Genomic DNA, 23232 nt, shown 5'->3' on the forward strand with positions numbered 1-23232 from the left:
AACTATGACCTGGATGGCTGAAAATCTCCATAGACAAAATAAATACCTCTTCCAACTTCTTTATATACTTTATCTTTTTGTATACTTTACACTAAAGTAAAGTCTTTTAGTAATTTGTTAGCTTGTATTACAGTGTTTATTTTATATGCTCTCTCCTTTACATGGTGTTTTATATGAACAAAGAATTGTCAAAACTTGTTAAGAAGACTGCAGTTCTAAGCTTATCAAGCAACATGTCCCACTGACATACTTTTGATTGGTCATGCGCAGTACCGAACTGAGTATGCTGTCAGGGATATTAAGGATGCATTATGAAATGTAGAAGTGAGATTCCATTAGCAGAGCAATACTAAAGGGCAATATAATCTTGCTCCACAAAAATGAAAGTTCTTTGTGTTTATAAAGATTGGGTTGCCCCTGGCATTTCATGGCAAGTTCAAAGAAGGGCAAGTCCATGACATTTTAAAAGAACAATACTAAACTTGTTCTACTTATCCTAAAGGTTTTCCCTCGGTCAAGAAGCTGAACTGAATGACTTCATGTCCCCCACTACCCCAGACTGTACCTTGGAGACAGGTTCTGGGTTGCCCCGATGAAGATCCTCCTCATGCCAGGCCAGTGATGTCCTGCAACAGGGAAAACAAGCAAAGTGGCAATACAGGAATTCTCAGGTAAATGAGACAAGTTTCTGTTCATGCTCAGAACAAATGAGAGGCAAATCACTGTTAGCTTGTCATATGACCCCGGGACACTACAACCGTCATAAATATGAGTCAGTTGCCAAGCATCTGAATTTTGATGCTGCAACAGTCGTAAGTGTGAAAAATTGCCATGTCACTTTTTTCAGTGCTGTCGTAACTTAAAATGGTCACTAAATGAATTATTGTATGTCAAGGACTATCTGTATTTAGCATGCCATTCTATTTTATTCAAAATGGTAACCAGCACTTCTACTGGAGGTGGCCAAATATTTTTTGCGGGGGACAGACTAACAGATCTTGTAACTGAAATGTTTTCTCTTTGAACTAGAACAGCAATAAATGCCTATATGAATACGGGTAGTCATCAAAATGGAGCCTGCCCGTTACAGTCACAAATTGTGATGGTCATTAAGTGAGGCACCTGTGTAATTACTTCACTTAATGACCTTTATCCCTACTCCCTGTTAAGTGACTATGTGGGTCATTAAGCAGAGCATGTGGTGCCTCAGAGGTGGGGGAGGCCTAGCACAAACCCAAGCCCTCACTACAGCACCTCCCCAGCTCACACATGGTCTGCCCTGGTCCTCACAAGGCCTCCCCCTCTCTCTGCACCGCTTCCCACTCTTCAAGGTCCCCATAAGTTTGGGCATGCTTTCCCACCCTACTGGACCTCCATAGGCATTGGAGCTGCTTTCCCACCCCTTAATGACATCCTCCTTCCTATCCCCAGACACAATTGGTCACTTATTTTTTACTATATAATTCCTTCTGGAAGCAGCCGCTGCACCACGTGGCTTTCCTACATGGTGGGATTGCTCTGCCCCTCAGCCTCCCTAGGCTACATGGTACCATCCCAGAAGGGGATGCCATGTTGGAGTGGCCACAATTCATTACAGCCAGTCGCAAATTGGCACCATTTCTAGGATGGAGCCACATGTCTTCCAGTGTGTAGGAAAGCCATGCAGTGCAGCAGCAGCTTCCAGAAGCAGATCTACAGTAAAAGGTAAGTGACTGTGACTGATTGGTTACTGGGGGTTGGGAAGCGGGTGTGGGACACAGCGAGGTGGGAAGCAGGCCCAAGGGCTGTGGGGACCCAGTGGGGGGAAATGAGGGGAATGAGGTGGGTGGATTTCTGCAGCATTCCTGAAGTTGGTCATAAGGGTGGGTAGATTGCCAAGCAGCAGCTGTCACTTCAAAATCAGGTTTTGGGAGGTCCCTCATAACTTTGAACACTGCTAAGCAACTGTTGGTGAGTCGAGGACTACCTGTAGGAGCAGATGGACATCATTTTTAATCAGGAAAAAGACTGAACAAAGAAAAGGAACTATAACTACTTCCTTGGGCATCTGGGAAAATGATCCGTGTTACTTGTGAGATCATCATAGAAGAAAGTGATTATGTACAGGATCTCCATCTCTTTCCTTGAGATGTAGTTCTAGATTTACAACCATTCTTTTAGTTTGAACTGTTTGAAGTTACAATGGAACTGAAAAAAGTGACTTATGACTGTTTTTCACATTTATGACTGTTGCAGCATCCCCACAGTCATGTGATTGAAATTCGGTTGCTTCGGTAGCTGAATGTATTTATGACAGTTGCAATGTCCTGAGGTCATGTCATCACTCCTTGCAACCCTCTGTCAAGCAAAGTCAGTGGGGAAGCCAGATTCACTTAACAACCATATTACTAATCTAACAACTGCAGTGATTCACTTAACAACTGTGGTAAGAAAGATTGTAAAATGGGGCAAAATTCACTTAATGACTGTCTTGCTTGGCAATGGAAATCTGGGGCTCATTTGTAAGTCAAGGACTGCCTGCACCTAGCAGCTCATATTAAGGGGCTTGCATTAACAAGCCTACCTCTTGGAGAATGAAGTCACTGGACTTGGGATCAGTCCCTCTGTTGCCACACAACTAACCCCAGCAGATTGAAGGCCCTGCATAAGAACAGAAAATAAACTCAGGCTTGTTTATTTGTGAGATTAATGTCCCACTTTTTATTCACGACTCAAGACAGTTCTGCTCCAGTTTTCCCCTCCATTATCCTGTGAAGTAGGCTGGACTGAGAGAGAATGACTGCCCCACAGTTGCCCAGTCCAGCAACGGGATTACTATATTACACTAGTTCTCCTGATAGTTCTTTTATCAGGAAAATATTAGGATACTATTATAGGGATCATCTGAGCAGAATGTTATGTGAGAATTATTCTCTCTAAGTTATGACTTAGTCTATCCTCTCCAGAAATATCAAAGACCAAAGGAAGCAACAGGTGATCAATGGCTTTCCTTCATATTTTATATATTCTCCTTCTTTACTTCCTCTTTTACCGCTTCAGGTGTATTTTATACATAATCTTTATATATAATTTTATTAAACTTATCAGTGTAAAGTACAAATGAAAATGAAAATAGTGGGAAAAGAGGAAAAGGGGAAAGACAGAAGTGTAGGGTGAAGGGGAAAAAAAGAAAAAGAGCATTAACTTCCAACTCTTTTTAGTGGAGTAGAATGAACATAATAACATTACAGCCTCAACTTTTACTTTGCATTCTCAGTATATACTAGCCATTTCTATAACAAAAAACCCCATGTAATCAGTAAATCCCAAAGTCAATGTTTCATTTTTTTTTCTATTTCAAGCACAAAATCCAGAAATAGTTTCCAGGTAGAAACAAAGTTAGATGTATTCTTTTCTTTGACCAAAACAATTAATTTGGCTATCTCCACTTGTTTCATCAGTTTCTCCAACCAACCTTCCATTGTGGGAATTAATATATCTTTCCATTTTTGCACATTAAGCATTAGCACTACTATCAACATGTATAACAATAAAGTTCCTTTTTTCCAAGTTCTTTGTCTATTACAGGGAGGCTAACATCCAGGATATCTCCATTATTTTCTATGGGTTGTTCTTACCTTTACCCTATAAATAAGGTAGAGGGGAGAGCCAGTTTGGTATAATGGTTAAGGCTCCAGACTAGAACCTGGGAGTCCGTGAGTGCTAATCCCACCTTAGCACCTCAGCTGGGTTCTCTTGGTCTAGTCACTTTCTCTCAGTCCTAGAAAGCAGGCAGTGGCAAACCAGCTCTGAAAAACCTTGCCAAGAAAACTTCAAGGGCTTACAGAATACCCTAACTGAATTCAATAAAACCTTCTTCCATGCAATTGTGCATAAGATTACCTGGAAATGCTTGACTTACAAAGAGAAGAATATCCAAAGAGTTATAGTTGTAATGGAGTTGGACCATTATGATCATAAGTAGTTACAGTTGTAAAATAGATTATATTTTATATCAAATAGGTCATATAACTATGCCGATTTTAAGACCTTTATTTGCGGCAGTTGTTAAGTAAACCACCATGGTCATTAAGTGAAATCCATAATGTTATATTGATTAATCATAAAGGAGAAAACTCCTCCTTATTTCTAGGATGGATCTCTCTCTGATGAGCTTCCACCCGTTGCTTCTTCTCCTGCTCTCAGGTGCTGTAAGAACAAATCAATGGCCTCTTCTTGTGATAGCCCTTCAAGTACTGGAAGAAAAGTTAGACTTCTCTTCATTTAGGGCAGTCCCCTTAGCCATTCATCAAACAATTTATCCTCCAGACCCCTTATCAGCTTTGTTGCTCTTCTCTGAATTCTTTCTAGAGCTTCAGTATCTTTTTGACCAGAACTGGGTGCAGTATTCCAAGTGTCGCCTCACAAGTACTGTATAAAGTGGTACTATCACTTCCTGTAATCTTGATGCTGTCCTTTGATTAATGCAGCCTAGGACTGCATGGCTGTTACTTAAGCAGTGGTTCACTAAGACACCCACATCCCTCTCATAGTTACTACGGTTAAGCAAGATCTGACTATTCCATACCTGTGCATTTGATTTTTCCTGTCTAAATGCAGGACCTTACATTTCTCACCATTTTGAACAGTCACAAAGCAACCCTTCATTAAGTCAAGGACTACCTGTAATGGGAACTGCATTACCCCTCTTATTGGTATTATTATGATGATTGAGATTATTATTCTGTTGCTTTGCATGTACACTGAGAACTTCTGCACCGGAGACAAATTCCTTGTGTGTTTAATCATACTTGGCCAAATAAAGAATTCTGTTCTGTACTAATCTATTCCATCCCATCCCATCCCACTCCTTTCCATAACAGAAAATGTAATGGGTCAAACAAATATAATCAAATGAAATTAAAATAATAATTCTATTTCTTTTGAACATAGTTTTGAACTGTGATTGAATTGCTCTACTCAGGTTATGCCCTCAAGATGATAGATGATTTTGGCTTTGAAAACCAGAAATCTCTTTCTTTCTCATTAGGAAAAAAAGGAGATCATGCAGAACCATTGGGAGAGCTGAATTAATGTGCTATTTTCCGTAATATTTCAAATTTCTATCCACTGTAAAAGATTTCTGTTTGTATTTATTGATACACATCAACAAAAGGTCAGACCTAGGGTGGAATCAGTCCCCACTGGTGAACAACAAACCATAGCTTAGGGCTGATATACAAGCAGTCCTAAGCTATCGTTTGTTTTAACAGTTTATCGAGTAAGTCAAAATGGTTGGGTTCACACATAACATTAACTAATAACTCGTAATTTACAAACCACAATACGTGAGATTATCCAGTACAACTAGTCCCAGTTCAAGTAAACCACATGCTGCTGTAAACCCAATCAGAGTGGAATGATCAGTGCTTTTTTTCTAAAAAAAAAGGTGCCGGAACTCACACACATCATACAACCCGCCTTGCCTACCCTACAAGGTTCCATCCAAATAAGGTGCTGGAACTCCGTTCTGGCCGTTCTGTGAGAAAAAAAGCCCTGGGAATGATGATATGGTTTATAACAGTGATGATGATTGTCTTGCAGCCTCCAAAAGGAGTGGGAAAATACTCCCCGTTCTCACACTGTCAGATCCCCAAAGAAATGTATTGCTTCTTTTCCTATAGTATACATGCTTTTGTAACCATTTCTTGGGGCCTGCCATTCTGTTGGGAGGGGGGATGCTTTGGGGGTGCTTTGCACTGTCTTGCCACTTTGCCCCTTCCCTAGGAGAAGGAATGCAGCCGAATAACATCACCCTTATCTAAGAGAGGGCTCGCAGAAAGCGCCAGTTACTAAAACAATATGCCACCTCTGGATTGGCTGGGATTCAAATGGACCCTGGGACCCTGGGGGGAGGAGTTATGAATACTGCTTTTGATATACTGCTTGCGCGGGTTTTTCTCAGATCTGGCCTTGTTTTGCTTGCTATCACTAGTCCCTAATAAAGGTTTCTTTGAAGACAATACCTGTTTCAAGAGTTCTGCTTTCTTGGGAGGCTTAGCTGAGGCAGGTCCTTTTTGGAGGCTCCAGAGGCTGCAGAGGCTGCAGAACAGTACACCACCTTCTTATGCAGCCCCAGGCATGTCACCAAAAACGACATGGCGTGTCATTTGTGACATGTGTGACATATGCCATAACCAGTTTATAGTAATAGGACCGATAGAAATAGGACTAGTAATAGGACTAGTAAATAGTAATAGAACTGATAGCATGTCAAAGAGTACCGTTTCTGGAAATGCAGCTTCCCCAGCATGACCCAGACTAGAAGTACGAGAAGGGTGTTGCCACTGAGTGGTTCCTGTGGGCACATGCCAGTAGTAAGAACCAGAAGAGTCATGGATTTTCCTCCATCCTGAAGGAAGATCGAGCTCTCCTTCTATATTTTGGTCATTCCACAGGTTATCTAAAAAGAAAAGATAAGCTGATGATAAAAATGGAAGTTTAATTTTGAACCATTGGGATAATATTGAGAAGAAAAGTAAATCAAAGTGTTACTAAGAGCTGTGGAAATTCATAATGAAAGCTGAACCAATATCTATAGCAGTGTTTCTCAACCTTGACAATTTTAAGGCATGTGGACTTCAACTCCCAGAATTCCACAGCCAGCAATGCTGGCTGTGGAATTCTGGGAGTTGAAGTCCACATGCCTTAAAATTGTCAAGGTTGAGAAACACTGGTCTATAGTTTCGTCCCCTAACAAGCTAAATCTAAAAATTACTACTCATGATTGTATCACAGAAACTGAAAGCCAGTTGGAAGCTGCTTTAAATGATACAATACAAAAACCAGACATATTGTTTATCCTTATCTCCAATCATCCCAGCTCTACCTGAAGACCATCCAAAACATACAGCTGCTCTTACATCAAGACATCCATGGTTAATCTTTTAAAATGCCCAGCCATGCCTACAAGTACAGTTCACACTGCCAAGGGAAGCACTGGAGGTGGCTTATCTGAGGCCAATAGGCTGACTTGGGAAGATGGAAGATGGTTTTACCCAAAAATTGGAGCTTTCCCATCTTGATTGCTATGATTTGAGAAGGGGTTTCAACTGAGAGTATATAGCTTCTGAGCAAGGAAGCCATTTCAAATCATTTTTCCATTTTAACAGAAGCCACAGAAAAGCAAACTGATAACATTAAAATTCAAGTAATTCAACCTGAAAATAAATACAGAAATGGAGTCTGAGCTTTAGAATGTAACCATTCCAATTTTGCATTTCATTTTCTTCTCTAGGATCATTTTGGAAACATACATCCCAGTCACTCATTTTTCATTTTTCTTTCAGGATCTCACTTTCAAAGGATCAACTGGGCTTCTCTTTCCCATACATTCATATTCAGCCTTTCCAGAAAACCTGGGTAACTCCACATGCATAACTCACCACAGCTCTGTCTGTCTCTCTTCCTAGTTTGGTAGTTCAGACCACTTGATGGTGAAGGGCTTTTTAAGACCCAGAGGCATCCAAGGAGACTAACTCTTAACTTTGAAGCAGTCTGGTTAGGCATTTTTATTTTACAGACATATTTTAAATCTCATAACGGCCATAGTGTGGTAGCTATAACCCAACATTTACTTTGCAATAAGACGCAACCCAATCATTCCTTCTTCCAATCAGTTACAGTACAGTCACTATTGTACATTGGCAACATTCAGTCAGGATGGTGAGGGTTGCTTCTTACAGGCTTCCTAGCTGCTACATGGGCTGGAAGGTTGGCACTTTCCTTCAACTTCTCTCACTTTTTTTCCCCCAAGCCAAAATAAGAAATATCAAGAAAAACGCCACAGTGGAGTCCATATCACTGACATGGAAAATTTACAAAACCCCCCTCCAAAAAAATGATAGCTTTCATGGGAACCTGCTGGTATTTATATCTTTTTCCTTTCTCAAAAAATGGATACATTGGACCCAAAGATTAAAGCAAAGCTAAACAAGTAACCTGGTATTTCCTCAGCAGATTGTCAAAAAAGGACAATAATAGTAATTTGCAAAAATACTCATGTCAATCAGCCCTTTATTATCCTATTGATTCTCCCTAGCTGGAGCCAATGCCATTTGCAAACAATTGCATAATTTTCTATATTACTAAGCTGCATTTAATTTAATTGGATCTTGCCATCTTTTGTCATAACTCAGCCTGCCATTAAAGTACTAGCTCAGCACTAACATAAAAATTATAGTCACTTACAGCCAGACTTGCTAATGTTTGTCCGTGCATGAGCATGCAACCCCCCCCCCCCAGCTTTGTTTATCTGTCCAAGTTGTTAGCAAGATAATAAGGGTTGCCTGCCTGCATTTACAAATGATTATAACATACGGGGCATTTTAAATTATTCTATGTGTAGTTATTGATATGACCACTCCACTCATTCTCAGGATTCCAGCAGAGAATGTTCAGGGTCAATTTTGGGTTACACCCCAACCTGTGGAGATGATTGCTCTTAAAATAAAATGAAGCAGCCTCCAAGTAACAACAGTTTTAGGTACATCAGCCCTAGAATGGACTCCATGCAAATGGACCTGTATATGCAATATGCTATTCTGGAAAAGATAGATAGATAGAATTCCTTATTGGCCAAGTGTGATTGGACACAGAAGGAATTTGTCTCTGGTGCGTAAGCTGTCAATGTACATACAAACAACAAAGTGATAGGTCAGTGGTGGCGAACCTATGGCACAGGTGCCAGAGGCGGCACTCGGAATCCTCTCTGTGGGCACACATGCCATTGCCCCAGCCTTGCCTCCCCCCCGCAACCCCCTCACCAGCAGCTCCCCTGGAGGAGAGTCGCCCCCGAGCATGGCCCACACGGAGCAGCGCAGCCAAGGACATGGCAGGTAGGCAGCGTGGACAAGACTCTGTCACGCCCCATCGCATACAGTTGATGCTGCGGGGCACAGGCAGAGGGCGTGGCCGCCATGGTACTGCTGGGCTGCCTGGGCAATCTGCAGCAGGCCCTGGAGGCGGTGAATGGCCCTGTGGACAGGCAGGGGTGGGGGCGGGGTGGGGGAGGGGCCAGTTTTTGAGCACTTGGTCTCTAAAAGGTTCGCCATCACTGTGATAGGTCATATATCACTGATCATAGTTGCAATAATTAAACATAAGATACAACAAGTGATAATCATAGATACCAATAGGGAAAGGCAGTAGAAAAGATGAGAAGAGGAGAAGATAAGAAAGATGAGAAGAAGTTCTGGAAAAGTCAGAGTCAAAAGAGTCCTTCAATTAAATACAAGCACAGAAAGATCTAACTTCTAGGGTAATCAACAAAATGTAATTGATTAATCTTTTAGTGACTGACTCCCAAATGAATCCCAATAAAGAATTCAGAAATATTAGGTGTTTGGGTGTCTGTGTCTAATGAGAATTTATCAAAAACTCAAATATGCTGACTTCTTGGGGAAAATATGCAGCTTGTTTTTCCATTGAAAAAGATTTCTTTCTTTATTTATTAAGAAAATTTATATGACCGCCTCGTTCACTCACAGTGACACTGGTTCAGCTTACAGAAATAAAACCCCAAATGCAAAACCCAAAGAACTCTCACCCCCTTTCTACCAAATCAATGCCTATAATGGAGTCCATGTGACAACATTTCACAGAGGTGCTGGGAGACGTTCAGGAAAGTAAAGGCCAGTGATCTTAACCTCTGCTGCAGGCAAATTGGTGGAAACAGTAATCAAAGGAAAGAAACCTAGTACAGGTAGTCCTCAACTTACAACAGTTCATTTAGTGATCGGTCAAAGTTACAATAGCACGGAAAAAAGTGACTTATAATCATTTTTCAACTTATGATTGTTGCAGCATCTCCATGGTCATGTGATCAAAGTTCAGATGCTTGACAATTGCCTCATATTTATGATGACTGCAGTGTACCAGAGTCATGTGATCACCTTTTGCAACCTTCTGACAAGCAAAGTCAATGGGGAAGCCAGATTCACTTAACAACCATGTTACTAACTTAATAACTGCAGTGATTTACTTAACAGGTGTAGCAAGAAAGGTTGTAAAATGGGGCAAAAGTCTGGGCTCAATTTTGGCCGTAAATCGAGAATATCTCTACTAAAAGACAATAAGTTTATTTCTTCGTAAGATAAAACAAGGTGGGATAGACAGCATCACCACCAGAGGGAATCATAACTAGCTGACCAATTGCACTCAACATGTAGTCATCAATGGAATTACATCTACATGGAGAAAGGCATGCAGTGGAGTACTTCAAGACTCTGTATTAGACCCAATTCTCTCAATAGAAAAAGAACTCATCAGATTTGCAGACAAAATGAAACTTGGGGAATTGTCAATACAGATTGTCCTCGACTTACGACAATTGAGCCCAAAATTACTGTTGCTAAGTGAAACATTTGTGAGTTTACCCCATTTTACGACTTTTCTTGCCACAGTTGTTAAGTGAATCACTGCAGTTGTTAAATTTATCAAACTGTTGTTAAGTGAACCTGGCTTCCCCATTGACTTTGTTTGTCAGAAGTTCACAAAATGGGATCACATGACCCCAGGACACTGCAACTATAAATATGAGTCAGTTGCCAAATGTCTGAATTTTGATCATGTGACCATGGGGATGCTACAATGGTCTTAACTATGAAAAATGGTCATAAGTCGCTCTTTTCAGTGCCATTGTAACTTTGAACGGTCACTAAATCAATTAAGTCAAGGACTACCAAGTTTCCCCAAAAATAAAAGCCAGTCTTATTTTTTTTTCTCCAAAAGAAGCACCAGATCTTATTTTCAGGGGTATCTTTTCCACTCAGGTCGCAGCAGCGGCACCAACAGCCCCACTCAGCCGGCCAACTTCTTCCACGGCCGAAAGAGCATCTTTATTCTGCAGCTGAGAATGGAGCTCTGGCCTGCATTTTGCAGTCAGAGGCCTTCTGGAAAGGCCTCTGACTGAGAAATGCAGGCCGGGGGACACTGCAGAAGAAGTGGGCCAGTGGGGAGAGACAAGTGTTGATTTATGGGAGGCCTGGTAAGTGGGTGCGGGGCGCATGGGGCTGCTTCACCCTCCCCACCCTCCTGGACAAGTGTAATGGGGTGGGGGGAATGAGCTGAAGTGACCCAAGCCTGAGGGAGAGGCAACTGGAGCTTCAGGACTGTTGGGGCTCAGCAGAAGCCCCAGGAGCCCCGGCAGGACTCCATCTGATTGGCTCCATCTGATTGGTGCTTCCAGAAGCAGCGCGTAGCTGGAGGTGAACTGAAGAAAAATGGGGGGGGGGAGAGAAGAGGATATAAAAGGAGGTGGTTTTGGCGGGAAAGGGAAAAAAAGAAAAAAGGAAAGAGAAAGGGACGGAGAAGAAGCTGTAAAAGGAGAGCTCAGCAGGCAGGAAGGGAAAAGAGACAGGGAAGAAGAAGCAGCTGTTGCTGGAAGAAAAGGTCCCCTGATTCGTTTTCTCCAGCTAGAAAAATGCAATCAGTGCTGATGAAATGAAAAGCCAGGAGATGAGCATGTTGGAAAGGAGGTTGGTTTATTTCAGAAGCCAATGGGTTCCTGGTCAGCTGGCAGCTTGAATGGATTACCATAAGGATTTTTTAAAAAATATTTTATTAATTTTCCAATTTCACATTTAAGTATTTAAAAAGCAACATGGTGACTGGGTTAATCAATAGTTTGATAACAAAATCTTTAGTACAAATCTCAAGTTGCAACATCAAATATTTCTTCTCTTTTTCCCTTAACATTTACTGTCTCGTATTCAAGCTAGTACAATTCTTATTATATCAACAATAAAAACATCATTATTATATTTATCAATACATTTTTAGCTTATACATATCTTAATTACATTTAAACTTCATACACAATCCATATCCTGTTATTTTTACCCAATTTTTAATTTCTCATCAATATTCCAATTTAACCTTTGATATTTATAATTTTCAAGCCTTAGGTAACCAAAATTTTCCTTATTTCAATTCATAACAAAATCTAATATCCAAAATACACATTTTATCTATTTGAATATAATCTTGTTCTATTTCCTAAAATTTATCTATTTCCCACCATATTAAATCATCTACTTAATAATACAATATCCCCTTTAATAAATCAAAACCATTATATATATTACCTGGGTTAATCAATAAATCAAACATATTCATAATAACTAATTTTCTTTTTCCTTTTAGGTCTAATTTTTAAATATTAAACAGATAGAGTCCTTATTTTCAACTAATTTCCAAGTAGTTTAAATCTAATGACCAGAATTCCCCTTATCTCAACTTTGCCCTTTAACCCTCTAATTAATAATGTCAAAACACCAATTTTCTTCAACCTTATTCTGGCTTTCTTCCTTTGCCAACTAGGCTTCCATATCATTGCTTTTAGATCGTCAAATAGATCTCCCTCTATTATTATATATATATTATTTGAAATAAAGGAGACCATTTAATTGCCATTTTTTGGGAAGGACTAGCCTATTTGTAGTCATTAGGTTGTCTCCCTGTTATTCCAATTCCCCATGCTTGGCCTGATGTGTTTGTCTTCCATTCAATCTGTTCTTCTTCTTTTTCAAATTTCTTCTGGTTTATATAGAAAGTCATTTCCATTTTCAGTGTTGTCACTTCCTTTTCTGGATTTTCCATCCGCTGCAATTGTTGGTCAATTGAGTCCTCTGTCTTAATATTTGATTGTCCCACTTCTTCTGTTATCTTCTGCATTGTAGATCCTTTAGTTGTAGTCAAAGTTTGGGTTTGTGTATCTAAGCTGGCATCTTGATCTTTTATGTTAAGTCTTATTTTATCACAAGCTAAAAGAATGGTTTCATGTATTGCTTTCAACATGGAAAGAATCTTTTCCTGGTCTTCATCCCTCTCTTTCACATGTTTATAAATAGTCTTTCTAATAGAAGTTGTTTATCAAGCAAGATTTTATAATCCGAGGTATTTCAACATCTCATATATGACCAATATTCCTCCAATAAAGAGATAGGAAGGCAGTTCCCCACATATAACTCTGAGAGTCAGTAAAGGTTTACATTCACAGTTCAAGTATGCCAGTTATGCCTCCCAGCTATTCTCTTACAGCTAAGTCTCTCACAGGTGGTGCCAAGGTCAGAAAAGTCTTATCTAAGGTCTGGACTTCAAGCCAAGTCTCTTTCAGGAAATAACAAGTTGTAGTACCAAACCTCACCACAGGATGTCACCAATACCATTTAAGGTTTTTAAAGTCCAAATTTTTTATAATCCTTTTTCCAATTTTATTTCTTTTTTATAGATAAAAACAAGAGTCTCTAATAAAAATAGGAAAATTTTGGGTCCCCAAGTTTCAGAAACATATAAATCCAATTAGATTATAATTGTTCTTTTAATGCTTTAATTCCCCAGGGTAGACAAATGCCACTACTCTTAGAGGGTGGGATAGAAATTCCCTTCCCTCTCTCCTCACAGGGGGAAAGATAGTTCAGGCAGTTTTTACAGAAAGAGAAAGTATTTAGGGTAAAGAGAAAATCAGATCTCACCCAGTTTCATTCACGTTGCTTTCAAAGTGCTTGGCAGTACATATTGCTATGGCCGGTCTTTCCTCCGCCAGTTTGGAGGCTGCCCTGGTTCGAGCAGAAGGGCTGCTGCCCTCCCGTAATCAAGCGGGGGGTCCCCTCCTTGCTCATCGCCCCTACAGGGCGACTTTCAACCCTTTCCAGGGTCCCCCAGTGGAGCAAAAATGGATGCCGAAGATGGAGCTTGCCTTCCAAATTTCCATGGGGGCTGTGGCGGCAAACCGGAAGTCACCATAAGGATTTTTATACAGTTTTTACAGGGTTTTGTAATTTAGAGGCTCGGTTTGTGTGCTTTGATTATTGGAATATTTTAGTCTGTTTCACAAAGGCTAGCAATGAGTCCAAAGTGTTGGCTTCTGTAGGTTTAATCCCTTTAAACAAATGTAATTAGTTTTACCCCCTTATCTTGAGTCTGTATATGGCTTTTAGCAAGTTTTCTTTATAGGTAAACAGGCTTAATTTAAGGTTATCGCTTTTTGCAATTGCCAGAGCCTTTTAGGCTCCAGTTGCTACATTGTTTAAACTGACACACACTTGAGGCAGTTTGAAGAACACCCTCCCCCCCCCCCCGAAGTTTATTCTGGGAGGATTTTGTGAACCTTTCTTGCTTTGTGCTTGATTCCTGTGTCTTTAAGGGTACAGGGAAAGGATTGGGGGGGGGGTGCATTCTTACTACACTGTGGAAGGAGAACTCAGAAGTTAGGGAGGAAGAAGAGGAGAGGGAGAGAGGAAGAAGGGCCGATCAGCTAGCTCAGGGGTCTGCAAACTTAATAACTTTAAGACCTGTGGACTTCAACTCCCAGAATTCCTCAACCAGCCATGAGGGCTGAGGAATTCTGGGAGTTGAAGTCCACAAGTCTTAAAAGTGCCAAGTTTGAAGACCCCTGAGCTAGCTGGTAGTGGTGCATATTAATATGGATAAATTCATCATACATTTGTCAGTGCAAAGGGAAAATGATTCAGCAAAGGAACTGCCACCAAAGAAATTAAAACTGGTACTTTTTTCTTTTTTTCTACAGTTTGTAATATTTTATTAGATTATAGAATAAAATACAAAAATACAAAAGCAAACAGTAGGACACAATGGAGAGGGAAAAGGAGAAAAAAGTGAGGAGGAAAAAGAACATACTTCCTCTGTTGCAGTAGGAGGAAGCATTAACATTGAACCTCAACTTTTTACTTTTCTATAATATTACAAATTAGCCATTTCTATAACAACAAATTAATCTAATCAGTAAAACTCAAAATCCCCCCCCCTTTTTTTAGTCATCAAATTTTTGGCAGCTTGCTAAGCACTGGTGGTACTCAAATATTATCATGTCCTAAAAATGGTACAATCTGTGAAAAGTTTGAAAAGCCCTGCTTTAGAAGATAGACTCATGATTCAGAAAGATCTTGACAGATTTGAACAGTGGACCCTATCCACAAAGTGAGAAAAGTAAGATCCTGTACTAGGCAAAAAAAAAAAAAAAATCAAATGTACAGGTATAGAATAGGTGCTACCTGGTTCAATATTAGTAACTAGTCGACAACCACTTAAGTAACAGCCAGCAATGTGCTATAGCTGCCAGAAAAGCCAATGCAGTCTTAGAACACGTCAACAGAGGGATAGCATCAAGATCAGGAGAAGTGATAGTACTACTTTCTACTGCACTGGTAAAACCACACTTGGAATACCACATCCAGTTCTGATCACCACAATATAAAAAAGATGTTGAGACCTTAGAAACTGTGCAGAGAAGAGCAACAAAGATGATAAGGCAGCGGTTCTCAACCTGTGAGTCGCGACCTCTTTGGGGGTCGAATGATCCTTTCACAGGGGTCGCCTAAAACCATCGGAAAACACATTTCTGATGGTCTTAGGAATCGAGACACCGCTCCGCATCCGTCTCCGCATGGCCTCCTCCACCATTTGCAGAGAGAGAGAGAGAGAGAGGGAGGGAGGGAGGGAGGGAGGCACTTTCGCTTCCCCTCTCTCTCTCTCAGGCGGACTTACCTCCTGCAGGGCTCCTGATTGGCCCTGTGCCTGGGTGCCCTACCCCCTTGGAGAAGTGCGGCCAGGGCCTTGTGGCTTGGAGCCCTGCTGGGAACAGCCCGCTGGAGGCTCCGCTGAGCAGGCCAGCCCTCCCGAAAGCCGCAGCCCAAGGGAGACCAGCCCCTGTGATCCCCAGCCAGCCTGACCATTGGACCTGCTGGCCGGGAAGGCGCGCCGGAATCCAGGCTGCTGGGAAGGAAGGAAGAGATTCAGCAAAGGTAGGAAAAGAGAGCTGCCTCCTGGGGTCCGGCGCTGGCTTCCTTGCCCTCCTCTTCCTCCTCCCCTTCTTCCTCCTGCTGCCCCCAAAGCGGCTCGGGCGGGCGCTGGGGCAAGAGGAGTGCCTGCGAGGGAGAGAAGCCGGGCTGGCAGAGGGGCTGGCAGGGGCCACGCGGCACCAGCCCCCATCCCTTGGATGGGCGGAAAGCAAGGCCGGGCAGTGCAGAGTCCCGGCTAGGGCGACTGCTTCCTCGCCCTCCTCCTCTCCTTCCTCCTGCTGCCCCCCAGATGGCTCGGGCAGGCGCTGCCTCCACTGCAGCTTCATCGATGGGCGGAGGGTGAAGCCGGGCAGCACAGAGTCCCAGCAGGGGCGGTGGCCAGGCCAGTGGCGGCAGGGACCCCGACGATGCTGCCGGGCTGCCGCCGCTGCCGCCAAAGCTGCTGCCTCCTCCCTGCCCCTTTGGCTGAGGACGCAGTGGGGTGGCAGCCGGGCTGGGGGCGGCAGCCGCGCTGGGGGCGGCAGCCGGGCTGGGGATGGCAGCGAGGAACCCCGACGATGCTGCTGTATTACCGCCACTGCTGCCTCCCGTCCTGCTCCCCCTCCTCGCCCATTCAGCTGAGGACATGGCGGCTGGGCCAGGGGCGGTGGCGAGGAACCCCAACGATGCTGCCATGCCGCCACTGCTGCCGCCGGAGCCGCTGCCTCCTGTCCTGCTCCCTCTCTCCGCCCGTTCAGCTGAGGACGGGGCGGCCGGGCTGGGGGCAGCAGCGAGAAACCCCAATGATGCTACCGTGCTGCTGCCGCTGCCACCGGAGCCGCTGCCTCCCATCCTGCTCCCCCTCCCCGTCCCTTTGGCTGAGGATGCGGTGGGGCGGCAGCCGGGCTGGGGGCGGCGGCGAGGAACCCCGACGATGCTGCTGTGCTACCAGTGCCGCTGCTGCCTCCTGTCCTGCTCCTCCTCCCCGCCCATTTGGCTGAGGACATGGTGGGGCGGCGGCCGGGGCAGGGTGGCGGCGAGGAACCCCGACGATGCTGCCGGGCGACTGCCGCCGCCGCTAGAGCCACTGCCTCCCATCCTGCTCCCCTTCCCCGCCCATTCGGCTGAGGACGCGCAGAGGCCGGGGGCAGTGGGGACCCCCGACGATACTATCGTGAGAGAAAGAGAGAGAGGAAAGAGAGAGAAACATAGGAAAACAAAGAGGAAAGAGAGAGAAAGAGAAAGAGGGAGGAAACAGAGAAAGAGAAAGAGAGGAAAGAGAAAGTGAGAAAGAGAAAGGAAAAAGCGAAAGAGAAAGAGAGGAAAGAGAAAGAGAGAGAGAAAGAGAAAGAGAGAGGAAAGAGAAAGAGAAAGGGGGAGAGGAAAGAGAAAAAGAGTGGAAAGAGGGAAAGAGAGGAAAGGGAGAGAGAGAATGAGAAGAGAGAGAGAGGAAAGAGAGAGAGAAAGAGAGAGGAAAGAGAGAAAGAGAGAAAGAGGAAAGAGAGAGAGGAAAGCGAGAAAGAGAGAGAGAAAGAATGAAAGAGGGAGAGGAATGGCGCTTCTCCAACCAGCCTGGCTGGAGCCGGAGGAGCAGCCTTCCTGCTCCCCTCCCCTGCCAGCTGGATGGGGGGATTGGGGGTCACCACAAGATGAGGAACTGTATTAAAGGGTCACGGCATTAGGAAGGTTGAGAACCATTGTGATAAGGGGTCTGGGAGCTAAACTGTATGATGAATGGCTAAGGGAACTAGATATGTCTAGCTTATCAAAGAGAAGGATTAGAGGTGACTTAATAGTTGCCTTCGAGTATTTGAAGGGCTGTCAAAAGGGAATTGAATTACTGAATTATGCTCCAAAGCACAGAAAGGCAGGACAACAAATGGAAGATCATTAAAGAGAGTTCCAACATAAATCTAAGGAGAAATTTTCTGACTATGAGAACAATTAACCAAAGAAACAGAAATTTGCTTTCAGAAGTTGTGGGTGCTCCTTCATCAGAAAGAAGAAATTGGACAACCATTTGTCCAGAATGGTATAAGGCAGTGGTTCTCAACCTTCCTAATGCCACGACCCTTTAATACAGTTCCTCCTGACCCCCAACCATAAAATTATTTTTGTTGCTACTTCATAACTGTAAGTTTGCTATTGTTATGAATCATAATGTAAATATCTGATATGCAGGATGTATTTTCATTGTTACAAATGGAAAAAAAGTGATAAAGTACAGGTAGTCCTTGACTTACAACAGTTTGCTTAGTGACTGTTCAAAGTTACAACAGCACTGAAAAAAGTGACTTATGACCATTTTTCACACTTACGACCGTTGCAGCATCCCCAGGGTCATGTGATTTACATTTTGATGCTTGGCAACTGATTCATATTTATGAAGATCATATTATGATCGCCTTTTGCAACCTTTTGACAAGCAACATTAATGGGAGAAATCAGATTCACTTAACAACCATGTTACTAATTTAATTTCTCTCTCCCTCTTTCTTTCTCTCTCCCTCTCTCTCTCTGTCTCCCTCTTTCTCTCTCTCCCTCTCTCCCCATTTCTCTCTCCCTCCCTTTCTTTCTCTCTTCCTCTCTCCCTTTCTTTCTCTCTCCCTCTCTCCCTCTCCCTTTCTTTCTCTCTCTCTCTCCCCCTCTATTTCTCTCTCCCTCCCTCTTTCTCTCCCTCTCTCCCTCCCTCTCTCTCTCTCCTTTTCTTTCTCCCCCTTTCTCTCTCCCTCTCTCCCTCTTTCTCTCTCTCCCCCTTTATTTCTCTCTCCCTCCCTCCTTCTCTCCCTCTCTCTCTCCCTCTCTCTCCCTCTCCCTTTCTTTGTCTCTCCCTCTTTCTCCCTCTCTCCCTCTCTCTATTTCTCTCTCCCTCCCTCCTTCTCGCCTTCTCTCTCCCTCTATTTCTCTCTCCCTCTCTCTCCCTTTCTTTCTCTCTCCCTCTTTCTCTCTCTTTCTTTCTCTCTCCCCCCTCTCTCCCCCCTCTCTTTGTCTCCCTGTCTCCCTTTCTCTCTCTCTCTCTGTTTCTCCCTCTTTCTCTTTCTCTCTCTCCCTGTCACTCTCTCTTTCTCTCTCTCCCTCTCTCTATTTCTCTTTCTCTCTTTCTCTCCCTCTCTCTATTTCTCTCTCCCTCTTTTAGATCCTTAAAATCCTTAAAAGTTATGCTTGGGTGGAAGACTTTTTCTTTTACAGATGGGGTGGGTTGGCAGACAAGTACTCAAAAAAAAAAAAAAGGGAAAAAAAGTGTGAAAAGGCGTCCAGTAGCTAGCTTGAAGTTTGAATGACTTCTTTCTCTTGCCACCAGCGTCTAGGAGGGGCAAAAGACATCCAACACTGCAACCAGGCGCCCTGGACTGGCCATTCCAGGGCTTCCTGCACCTGCTGACTTAGTTGTCTGACTCCTATTGTCACTTAAGGGGGGGGAAAGGGACACGGGCGGAGAGATTCCTTCTTTCTCATCCGAGGAGGGAAGTTATGTTGGACCGTCGACTCTGTGTCGATCCCCGTGGGCCCGACATTCACGGGCAGGTGGGAACCCACCTGCCGAGCCACCACCTCTCCATCACCCTCCATGCCGGCTGGCTCCATAGCCAGACCTCCCAGTTGACAAGCGCACATTCAGGGGGTTGCCATCTGACAGGCGCAGAAGATCGGTGCCGCCGCGGCCTCCCAGCCATCTGCTTCTTCGGCTGGAGCAATTGCCAGGGCTTGCATGGTCACCGGCGGTGGGGAGCACGTTAGCGGCCATTGGGGACGTCAGCGGTTCTGTGCCACGGAGGCTTGAGGCGTGGGATGCAGAGCGGCACAGTGCGGTGAGAGGTGGCAGGACAGGGGGGAGGGGTTACCTGCATCCTGCTCGCCGAACTCTGGAAGTCTGCCTGAATGAAGAATTTTAGGGGGAGTTGAAAGTGAGACAGGTTCCTAAGACCATCGGAAATATTGTTTTCTGATGGTCTTAGGTGACCCCTGTGAAAGGGTCGTTCGACCCCCAAAGGGGTCGCAACCTACAGGTTGAGAACCGCTGGTATATGGTGTCCTGCTCAAGGAGGAGTTTGGACTAGAAGACCTCCAAGGTCCTTTCAACCCTGTTATTCTCTGTATTATGTTCAAAACGGTAGATTATAAAAAACAGATCTATTATAACAAAGATAGCCAACTGGAAGTCTCTGAGCTGACTTCAGTCCTGTAACAATTTTATAATCATGTAAAATAAGGGAGGGGGGCAAGATTTCATGTTGTCAGAAATTTAGAAGTACAGTTTTCTCCAAATTAAGCTCAGTTGCCTGCATGAACATATCAAAGTGGTTTTCATTCATAATAGGGGAGTGCTTTTGACAATGTCTTCTTTCAGGATGTTTTTTCAACTTCCCAGCCCAGAGTTCTGTAATTTCCTAATGGTCTCCCATCCAACCATCACCAAGTCTAGCCCTCTATAATTTATCAAGATTAGCCAAGTAATAGTATCACTTTTACTGTTACTGACCAGGATTTTATAAAAATATAAGAAATTGCAAGGCTCAGAGTAAGATACACACATATTTTCTAGAAGTTAAACTATATAAAGTGGTTCAGAGAACAAAATACTATAAATACAAATAACGTATAAAGCTAGTTAACTAGATTAAAACATTATTTTATAAATAAAATACTTACATACTAAATATATTAAGCATGCTACTGAGTATGTGAACCTTATGATGGATGAAATATGAGAAATAACAGAAGGTAAAAAACATAAAACAAGATAGAAGGCACTAAAATATTGATATTTATGAAATCTTAAAATTAGGGCAGCTAAATAAATTCTGTGCCTTTCCCGAATTGTTAGGGTTCTGGACTATAAAATGCAAACAAGATTATCCTCTGATCAGGTGGAATTTCTATTAGCAAGTGGAGTTATGACACTAGGGTGCAAATTGCGGAAGAAAGCCCACTGGGTCACAGGGGCAGGCTCATTTTGCCAAAGGGAAATAATTATACTTTCCCTCAATACTGCAGAGGGCAAGATATTAAAGTGGACTATGGAAAAAAGCTCTACAGTACATTAGGCAGTTAATATTGAATAACTAACTATACACTGTTTCCTGTGTATATCCTGCCAGTATTGATTACCTGATTTACCCTGCTCTGCCCAAAGAACTGTGTCAAATACCTGCTGCTGGATTGTTGGTCTAACTTTTGGTAACCCAATGGCTAGAAAGGCTTTACGTGAGTAACTGCTCCTGTGGAAACCATTTTGAATTCTGGCTTTCCAGAAAAATGAAACATTATCCAGAGAAACTGTGACAACCAGGGACTCTCTGGAAAAGTGCTTAAGCGAGAAATAAAGTTAGCATATGTAGACCCTAGTCATAAATAATTTTAAAACTTCGTAATGTTATATACCTACACACCACACACACTATACCTCCATTCACATATGGGACAAAAGCTTCACTGTTATGAAGGCATAAAGTCATAAGCTGTTCAGACTGTTGAACTCTTAACAATTTGGCACAAACCACAATATGAAAAAGCAATCCAGGAAAGTTGCTTCTCCAGATAGACTGAGATATTAAATGTATCTACATTCTAATGCAACATTAATAGCACAGTAATTGATCTATTGATATAGATAGACTTGCTTTCAGGATTTTAAGACCTATACTGAAGATACTAGCATTTTCTATTTATTTCTATTCTGAATATGCAAAAAAAAAAAACAGTTAAAAGGGGGAAAAAAACATTAAGGGAAAAGGGGATGAAGTTACAGAGCTTCTACACTGCCGAGGAACCCAAGGGAAATGCATGAACTCAACCTACTCTCCTACCCTCTCTTTTCAGCACCAAGGAAAGCTGCCTAAAAACAGGTCGTCAGAAACATTGGTCGAAAAAAAGACGAGCCCGATAAAACTGCATATTACAGGAAATGGATTTTGCAGAGCTGCTCTCTCGCCTCCCCCGTTGTGCCTGCTTGCTTTCACCATGGAAACCAGTTATAAGTGTCCTCACATTGATGTAGGACAAGACGTAAGCCTCTGTCGCCCCGACCAGCAGACGGCAAAGGTATCCACTTGTGTTTAATTTAAAAAAAAAGGCAAGGTACATGGAAGCCCCGTCCTTTTCATGCCACGCCATTCCCATCTGGACGCCGACATGAGCCCAGAGGCTGACGCCCCCGTCCAGGACGAGTGCAGGAGGGTAGCCAGATGGGAATGGCCGCATCAGATCCGCTGCCCACCCCCCAATTAGGGAAAACAGTCCTGACGTATTTTCCAAAGCCCAGACACGCACACCCGTATCCTAGTGCGGGAGGTCAATCGAAACGCACCCAATGCGTCCCGGGCCACTGGTTTCTGATGTCTTGGCCGGCCGCGTGGCCGGCGAGCCCGAAGTTGCTCCCACTCTGTCCTACCTGAGGCCGCCGCGTCCCTCCGCGTCCCTCCGCCCAAATAAGTGCTCTCCCCTCCCGCCCTCCCGCCGCGCCGGTCCTGCGGCTGCTCCTCTCACCATCGCAGTTGACCAGGATGATGGCCAGCATGTAGTCCTTGCCCAGCATAGCTGCCTCGGTCGCCCCGGAGGCCAGGTGTTGTGCAACACTGCGAGGAGGGAAGCAGCGGCGACGGTGCGGCAGAGGGCGGCGTCAAGTTTGGTCTCAGTGGGCGGTGCCGAGCCGAATCAAGCCAAGCCGAGAAGAGAAGGAGGGGCGGAGGGCGATGACGCCAGAATGCAATGTAGGTCGAGCCTAGCCGAGTTCAGTGGGACTTCGGCTCCCGTGAAGGAAGCCCAAGCTGGCAGCACCATCTACAGGCGAGAGGGCGCATTGATCACTTCCGACCTTGCGGATTGCAACAATCCAAGATGGGGAAAGAAAGTAAAAGAGCAGATCTGCCGAACCAAACGTTGATCTTGCTGTTGTCATTTGATGTTTACGCTAACTCCACTTGAAACCATGCCCAAATCGGATAGAACAGTCTGGTGCAGGGGTAGGCAATCTTGGCTCTTTTATGACTCGTGGACTTCCACTCCCAGAATTCTGGAACCAGCATGGCTGGCTCAGGAATTCTGGGAGTTGAAGTCCACAAGTCATAAAAGAGCCAAGCTTGGTCTGGTGGAACAATGAAGGTATTGAACTCAGAGCAATTTCAGTCCACCTTCGATCACCGACGCTCACTGGATCTATTTGGGGAAATCGCTCTCTCATGGCCCCACCTCAGTCGCGGCGTTGTGGTGGGGAAAAAAATAAAAGAGGAAGCGCTAGGTACTCCGCCTTGAGCACCCGAGTGAAAAAGCGGAAATGAAAAAATACATTAAAATAGAAGAGTGATGATAATATTTTGAGGAGAGCGTAAGACAGAACGAAAGGAGTCGTCACGGGAAGGGAGTCCTCTACTTTCCTGAGTTCTCGAGAGGAAGGTGGAGATTTAAATGCAACAACAACCGCGGAAGATTTGTATCTTATAACGTCAATCACCCC

At 43.7% G+C, this 23232-nt stretch overlaps 1 protein-coding gene across 3 annotated transcripts in view; it reads right to left on the reverse strand.

Moving 5' to 3' along the window:
- Nucleotides 1–22577, reverse strand: part of APBB3 (amyloid beta precursor protein binding family B member 3) — a 42347-nt gene extending 19770 nt beyond the window's left edge. The window contains exons 1-4 of one of the 3 annotated variants that reach the window (XM_039326084.1): nucleotides 22266–22577; nucleotides 6264–6442; nucleotides 2564–2640; nucleotides 566–626 (exon numbers count right to left, since the gene is read on the reverse strand). In XM_039326084.1, coding sequence (XP_039182018.1) covers nucleotides 566–626; nucleotides 2564–2640; nucleotides 6264–6442; nucleotides 22266–22314 — 366 coding nt within the window. In that variant the 5' untranslated portion in view covers nucleotides 22315–22577. The remainder of the gene's footprint in view (nucleotides 1–565; nucleotides 627–2563; nucleotides 2641–6263; nucleotides 6443–22265) is intronic. The other 2 variants (XM_039326083.1, XM_039326085.1) reach the window with 2 other exon arrangements.
- Between the last annotated feature and the right edge of the window lie 655 nt (nucleotides 22578–23232).

The sequence above is a fragment of the Crotalus tigris genome, unplaced genomic scaffold (assembly GCF_016545835.1).
Source record: "Crotalus tigris isolate CLP2741 ecotype Arizona unplaced genomic scaffold, ASM1654583v1 scf7180000024339.11422700, whole genome shotgun sequence".
Lineage (NCBI taxonomy): Eukaryota > Metazoa > Chordata > Lepidosauria > Squamata > Viperidae > Crotalus > Crotalus tigris.